Source organism: Papilio polytes, unplaced genomic scaffold (assembly GCF_000836215.1).
Source record: "Papilio polytes unplaced genomic scaffold, Ppol_1.0 DF823288.1, whole genome shotgun sequence".
In the NCBI taxonomy this organism is placed as follows: Eukaryota; Metazoa; Arthropoda; class Insecta; order Lepidoptera; family Papilionidae; genus Papilio; species Papilio polytes.
In genome coordinates, this window is record NW_013525916.1 from 2028844 (window position 1) to 2037309 (window position 8466).

The following is an 8466-nucleotide window of genomic DNA, read 5'->3' on the forward strand; positions in this document are numbered from 1 at the left end:
TGAGTGTTATGAATACAAACATTTATTTTTTTAACCACTTTTCTCTATCCAAATACAAATATCCTTAATGTTACTTCCGCATGTCTGGAACTATGAGAACGCCATCTAGCGCCATAGAGACGTTAACGAAGCTGATATATTTAAGATCTGCTGATTCAACGTATCAAATATAAATGTTCACGTCAATTACCATGTAATTCTAGGAAATTTTATAGTATAAAAATGGTCAGTCGCTTTTTCGTAGCTCCACTACTGCTGAAACATGAAAAATATAAAATGATCCTAATATTAAAATTTTCCCTTTTACTTTTTTCATTTACATTTAGTATAGAAAAAAATCTTTAAAAATTGAATAATTTGATATAGATCCAATCAGCTAATACTGAATTTATAACTGTTTATAAACAAATATAATAAAAAAGCAATCTGTCTGCACACGCCACAAGCCAAGGCAACAATGCAATGCGAATGCGTGCGGTGAAGGGAGGTAGCGACGCGGGGAGCGGGCGCGGGGCGCGAGGTGTCACGTGTACACCGGACACGACTTCCGTGGGGCTTCTGGATCCGGTGTCTAATCTATGACCGACGCTATAGCTTTTTTTATAGCGCTTAGCTAAATGCCACAGTCTACGCAGCGCTATCACTTACTAATTCTTTTTAAAAATATAATAGTTATTACTTTAACTTACTTATGGTGTTAATTTTCCGTATGCAAAAACTAGCCGCAATAATACAAAGACCTTTTGTGTTGGTAGTCCATATTCTAGAATAAAGCAGTACGTATGAACAAACTTATTGACAAATAAAGACAGAAACAATGTATGGAATAAGGAATTCCTTTTTTTATTAAAGATTTGACTTTATTAGGTACATTTTTAAACTGTATTATACATTTGTTTTTAGGTTATATAAATAATATATCAAATAATTTATTTATTTTTATAAGGATAGTTGCAGTAATCTCTAAACTTATCGAAGTAGACATCTGTTACTAATTTAACACACTGTGACAGCGGATCCAGTAACCTAATAAAGAGGAAATATTTTTTTCAAAGGAGCCGTTCATTCACACTTCACGTCACAACTATACCATCTGCCAAAAGGCTTGTTTATTTGATCGGCGATAATTAAAAAATAATATTGTTAATATATAATTCCCAAATGGGTATTATATCGATAGACTTTTAGCTTTGTTTTTTGTTTTGAGTATTAGCTATCAGGATATCAGATAGTGAAAAATGAACTTCTGACCTTTTTAGAACTAATTACACCTGTGTGAAATTATTACTATTTCCTTTTCCTTGAAGGTTCATTCGAACGACAATACGACTCACATTTTTTGTACAAGAAATACTAAAACTTTTATAACTGTAACTTATTTCGTACTGTTGATACGAAGTCGTCATCATCATCATCATCAGACTTAGGCTTCAAGCCCTACTACCCTAAGTAAGGGATCACTAGACCACAGTCAACCATGGCTCACGATCGGGAAAGTTTAATTTCTGTCCTGCAGGTTACCAACTATTACCATATTTCATAATCATACTAATATTATAAATGCGATAGTTTGGATGGGTGGATGTTTGTTAGACAGATTAAACGGCTGAACGGATTTAGATGGAATTTGGTATAGATGCAGAGGATAGTCTGGAACAACACATAGGCGACTTTTTTTGTTTTAATTGCAAGCGCACGGAGTCACGAGCGAAATCTAGTTATTAATAAACGGCTGATTTTGTCACATATTGTTGCCACACATATCTGAATAGATAGATCACCGTTACAATAATTGTGATGAAAATGATTTAATTTTAAAACATATTATGTACAGTTACGTAAGCTGGTATATAACTAGCGAATCAGTCGTTATGGAAGTTCTACGTCTGTTTCCATTGTCACATAAATTAAATGCAATTAAGTCACATAATTATAATTAATAGTTGAAATCTCCTGGCAACAAACATCTAACCAAAAATTGTAGATTTATGTTATTAGTAAAAAGTATTTTTCACGTTAACTTAACAGTGAAAGAACTGGAACTACAAGAAAAGCAATTTAACACAATAATGACGGCTTGGCCTAAAGAGTTCTTTCCTAGATTGCTACAATGAAGTAGATACTTAAGTATATCTATATGTCTATTAAGTAAGATTCCGCATATCCTTTTTATGTTTGTTCCATAATTCCCGATGTGCCATATCACGTCAATCTTTACGTAACACCGCAAGACAATGGAGACGTGCTATTTAAATCTTTGCAGCGGTTTGTCCATAATCCTGTAACGAGGGAGGCGCCGACCTCCTTACTACGGCTTCCGCACGTCCTCACTACATACCATTTCAGCCTATTGGAATACTTTATATATATGTATAGATCGATTTAATCTATTTTAGATGTCAAAAATAAAAAATTAACTGTAGTTGAAGACTTAAATAGCTGGATAAATAAGGTAGAGACCTGTGAGAGACCAAGACCAAAAGGTGGCGCGTGATTGGTTTTTTTTTGAGACGAGGGCAAACGAGCTTTTGGAACACTCTGGTGATCATCGACTACATTTTCTACATTGTGGGAACTACCGATGCATTGCGGGCCTTTATAGAAAAACATAGTATAGTCAGGACTTCAATTGTCGCTAGACAAAGCGTATCATAGGTATTTCTATACAGGGCCGCTGGCTACAACCTTTTAAAAATAAATAATCTACATGAAACCATAAGAGTTGTTAATTTTGAACAATTGATTGTATTTAAATCTTAAATCTGTACAATTTAATTAATTTACCACTTATGTATTTATTACGTAAGTGAATAAAAAGGTTAAGCAGAAAGAGACAGCATGTCTGATGAAATTTTTAACGCGTGGTACAAGCATAATTAGATAATTGAAAAAATATTTTCAAGCAGAATAAAGAAAAAACTAAATCAGTTTATATTTGATTTACTTAATAATTAATAATAGACAATCTTCTTTTTTTTTCAGGTTAAAAAAGTCAACGTTGAACAGTAACTACTATAAATTGTAAATAGCAAATTTTTCTAGTGAAAACCTTGCTTGTAGGCTTGATACATGAAATTAGGTCTTACCTATTATTAAAATTATTTGCATGCCTTATTCATGCCATACTTTTCATAGTCTTAGTTATTGTTTCCCAGTTATTTTCATGTAAGTTTATTTTTTTACTATTGGATATAACAAAATCGCTCCGCTTGTGAATTACGCCTGGGAAATTAAGTAAGTCTACAGGACATAATCCAGCGCGGTAAGTAATATGTTAGTAGAGGTGTGTGAACCGCCTAGTGTCCATTCGCACCCCAACTCACCCCGTGTGAGCACGTCTCGTTCCCTAGTTTTTTTTGTAGAAAAGCTACAATCAGCTGATAGTGTTGGCGTTTGTTAGATTTTCATTTTGCTTTCATTTGTGTTGTTTAAGTTTCTGCAAGTAAGTATTTTATTATTTAACTTGCTTTACTTTGTTTTATATAATTTTATTTTAAATACCCATTTTTTAGTTTTTTTTATATCGATTACTGTATCTATTATTTCTGTACTTTAACTTTTATTATTGAAGTGTTAAGTGAGAACAAATTTAAAAAACTTAGTTACTTCATTTACATTTTTAAAGGTAAATTAAACAACACTAAAGTGTAATTTTATAAAGTAAACTATTTGGACTTTTTAAGTTAAAAAAATGAAAACCGTTAAATTCTATGCAACCCTTACTTACGTAGTGTATTTAAGCCTTAAGCCCTTAGTATGGTTTCCAAGTCCGATATCGTGGGGCTTCCCGCCGCGCCATCTGATATGCCAGGCTTTTTATAAGCCCTTCCACCTTACACATCCATCCAGTTAGAACCATATCTAAGGTTGCAAAATACAAAAAAAAGTATCACCTTCCATATAGAGTGGGGATGAACAGGGACATTTTATTTATCATATAAAGCAGTAAAATTATTTTATTGACGTATTTTAATTTATTTTATTAATGTAAATAAATTCTATTGTGTTTAAATTAAATAATTTTTGTAAGCTTTGAATTATCTTTTTTGTTTTGTTATTAAAACGATTTTCGTAGAACCTCTTTTGTAGTAGATAAAAAAGTGACAGAATGTCTATAAAATATTGTTAAAGCTTATAGATGTTCTACGAAGGTCTTTTTTGTTTATTTCTGTGTCGCATGTTACCGCCGTACAATAGAGTTCAACGCAGGATATTGTCTCAAATCAGGACAAAATAAATGAAACTGGGGATAAATTAAATGAAGCCCAAAGCAGCTGCTGGCCACTGCACAAGATTAGTAATGTCTATACTCTTGTGCGTGTGACAGCGGCTATTGCGGGATTTTCATTCACTACAGAGCGAAGATCTACAAACATCTACAACTACACTCTACGGAAGAACTTTTCTTATTTAAGTTTATTTTTTAATATATTTTTAAAGTATTTAATACGTTTATAATGTTGTAATTAAAGATTTTTACATATGTAATTAACTTTGAACCAATATCAAAAGATTCTATGTAAAGTTAAAAGCGAGTTACCAGCTCTTGATATTTGATTCGATATGTAAATGGTTATTATTGCCGAGACTTGTACAAATATTCCTATCTCTTTTCTCTTAAAATGTTACATATTTTGTACAGATTTTCGACAATGGAAACCCATGGTTGAATTGATTTCGTACATTAAAAGCATTGATTACAATACATGGATAGGCTATAAGCAGAGATAACCTGTCCATTTATAGATATCAGTGACTGTCAATTAAAAAAAAAGAGTTGAATGGCCAAAATGTTATTAGAAACAAATGTTTTGGACATCATTTGTCCATGTTTTATTTATTAGCTTTGTGTACAATAATTTTTGTATTTGTATATGTTTTTGAAAACTGTAACTGTATTTAGCTTTAATATTAACATGTAAATTGAATATGAAGATGTTATGTTCTCTGATTACTTATCTATATATTAATAATTCAAATATTTACTATGGAAAGTATGTTGACGTTTTAAATTCGCGTTCTAATATGCTTTAATAAACACAGAGAAAGAAGGGTCGTCATAAATATGCCTTATTAGCTCATACCCGCGACTTCGTACGCGCGGAATTTAAAAAATAGCAGTAGCTTTCTAATCGCGAACTGGAAATATTTTTTGAAATTGATGCAGTAATTTTTAAGTAGAAAATCCCCTTTATATTAGTATAGATATTCAATTATAAATTACCTTTTACTCTCTCTCTTTCTCACACTTTTAATGTGAGATAGAGAGAAATGTGAGAAATTTAGTGGGCGTCAAAGTTAAAGATATCTTTTACTCGTTTGTTAAAAAAGTTTTTTCTGTTAACGCAACATTAAATCATTCCTTTTTTTATCTATGAAAAAACTGAAGCGAACATACCATAAATTAGTTTCAATGTCGACTTTAATATTCCTTACAGATAGGTGCGGCAGAAGCCAACGGGAAAGAAAAGGAAGCCCAAAACAACTATTGGTCACTGCACAGGACTAGTAACCGAAATATACTCTTGTGCGTGTTCCAATAGTTATTGTGGGTGCTTCAATATCGACACGCAGACGAAGATATGAAATGGCAACACTGAACACAGCTGTCTATGGAATTTACGTCAAAGATTATATTATCTGTTTAATTGTTTTTATGTCGTGAAATAAATCTTACATGCCTTTGTTTCATTGTATTTTTCAGGTTTGTAAATAAATGAAAACTTGATAGATTCCTTGCTAGTTTTATTATCACACCTTTAAATTCTACACTTTTATCTTACTTCTTACCAATATTACAAATGCGACAGTTTAGAAGGATGGATGGATGTTTGTTAGAGTTTATAGACTAAACGGCTGAACCGATTTCAATAAAATTTGGTAAAGATGTAGAGGATAGTCTGCAAGAACATACGCTTACTCACTTTAGTTTTTTTATCCCACGCGGACGGAGTAACGGCCGAAAGCTATAGACTAATAAATTAACTTCATGGTGGGCGTCCCGCCTTTATGCCATCTTCTATGTTTATGTAAGTTTAACAAACGTCAGTACAAAATCCTCCTTAATAAAAAAATATTCCAAGTCTACAGAACCCTTTTACCTGCAAACCGTCACCTGTTTTCAATTACCTAAAAAAAACTCTTGTTTTATTAAGGGTCAAAGACTAAATGTATAAAAGAACAGTAACTTGCCGTACTCTGTTTATAAATTAAAAAAAAAAAACTTCTCTATAAGGTAGTAAAAGAAATCAAAAGGACAAAATAAAACAACAAAATTCAATAAAAAAATGGGTTATATTACATAACCAAAAAAAAAAGGAACATCAGTCTTAGGCAAGATTCGGTTATAAAAATAACAGGTTTGTAAACAGCCAAAAAAATTGTACAAAACATACAGCTTAAAAAAAGTTACACGTTTTTCGAACAAAGAATATGACGAATTCTTTATAAAGGCAAGATAAGAGGCGGTTTATGTTGAAGTCCTTTAATTTGATCATTCATATATGAGATTACATCGTTCGAAAAAAAATACAAATTCGAAATCACACTAATTACTATGACATTCAGTTGTAGAGATTTCAATATATCTATTAAGCCTGGTACACATCGGTTTTAACTCATTTTAACTGAGAATTATTAGTAGAGGGTCTATCATGAATAGAATAACATCGATGACGTATGAAACACGTCATCGACATATGCGATTTGTTTTATACAAATTTTATGGAGGTTACGAAAACGTTCTCATGCAGACATAATAAGCCCTCAACTTTTTTCCTACACTCGTACGATATAAGTACAGTCAGCTGCATAAATATGGATGCGACGAAAGCTTCAGAAATTAATATACGGCTTCGGTTTTAAAAATATGCTTTGAATCAGATAATGTTCGAATTTTCTTGCTTTTCCAATATGGATATGTCCAATGAAGAGTACGGGCATTAATCTTTTTTTTTTTAATAATAGGCAGCTACATGTTTATAGTTCTGTTAATGATTCCGTATTTATGAGTCTGACTGTACAGTTAAAACTTAGAGGTCTTTAATGAAGGCGTGTATCGGCTTTTAGGGTAACAAACATCGATTCCTATTTACTATGTGATAAATTATTATATTAAGTGATTACATATTCAAGCTGATTTGAGTATTATTACGTAGACAGTAATGTGTATTTTAGATGTGCAGTATAAAAATTGTAAAACCATTATCCACATTGCTTGAAATAATTACGTTTGACAAGTCCTACATTAAATGTCAAATGATTTAAAAAGAAATACATATTCCTATGTATTAAAAAAATATATCACAAAGGTACAATAGTAAAATTATTATGTACAGGAGTACAAAAGTACTTCTAAATATAATAATTTTAATATTGTTAGTTATACTGTTGCTGAAGTACAAAAGTACTTCTGTACAATGTAATTACAACAAAATTATGTTATAAAAATAACAAAAACAATGACGATGATTGCATTACAACGCCTGCACATTGGAAGTAAATCTTATGAAGATTTGTAGTATTATCAGGAATAATTGAATAATCATATAATTAAAAACTATGAGGAAAACATTGTACTTATTCTTCCTTAATCTAACAGTTGGATGAAGTTTAAAAAGGTAAATTGTGATGACTACATGTATGGTAAACTGAAAAGTTCGTGCCAATTTGAAAGAAAAATAAAAATTCATGTAACTTTAATTACATTTTGTCAAAATCACATCAACTAAATTTTCATTAGAATCGTTTCGGCTAAGACAATAACCAATAAAAAGATCCAAAACCGTTAAATATCGATTTTAATTACATCGAATATCGGTTATTGCATCTGAATATCTTCACATCATTGTTGTTCCAGTTTGTAATAGACAAAGATTAAAATATTTTTATCTGTCTTTCAAACTACACGAACTCTTCAATGGCACAACATGTTTACTCTTTGGTATGAAGTTTATACTCTTTGGCATTGTCGCCATAGAGCATGAGGCAGACGGTCGCGTGCAGACACGCCTTGGCCGGCAAGTAGCGCGCGTCGTGCGCCAGCGCGTACCGGTACATCCACACCGCATGCTCGTACTCCGCCTTAACATGGACAAGGTAAACGTCACCAAAAGATAAGAAAACTGATTATGTGAAATTGTAAAATTATATGAGAATAAGTATAAGATACAAGAAATTAATGTCTGAGCCCAAACAGTGGTTATGTATAGTGTAAGAGATTGGCGTAATAAAATTGTTTGTGTTTTTTTTTTTGTATAAAAACTTGTACTTACAACGCAAGTGTGGGATACAGCCACCAGGAAAGCCTCAACTTTGCTCTTCGGCGAAAGATAGAACGAGAGGTACGCAATATCCTTAGCGTCCTTTTGTTTTGATTGCCTGCAAAAATAGATTAAAACTGTGTAACAATAGATTAAACTTTTCAAACAGATAGAACAGATAGTAGTAATATGAAAATAGTCGATG

General features: G+C 31.8%; 1 protein-coding gene across 2 annotated transcripts in view; it reads right to left on the reverse strand.

The window, feature by feature from the left end:
* Window positions 1–7314: 7314 nt before the first annotated feature.
* The window catches only part of LOC106105026 (tetratricopeptide repeat protein 17), a 13092-nt gene continuing 11940 nt past the window's right edge, over window positions 7315–8466 (reverse strand). Inside the window, exons 18-19 of one of the 2 annotated variants that reach the window (XM_013285240.1) lie at window positions 8274–8379; window positions 7315–8082 (exon numbers count right to left, since the gene is read on the reverse strand). In XM_013285240.1, coding sequence (XP_013140694.1) covers window positions 7933–8082; window positions 8274–8379 — 256 coding nt within the window. In that variant the 3' untranslated portion in view covers window positions 7315–7932. The remainder of the gene's footprint in view (window positions 8083–8273; window positions 8380–8466) is intronic. The other variant, XM_013285241.1, reaches the window with a different exon arrangement.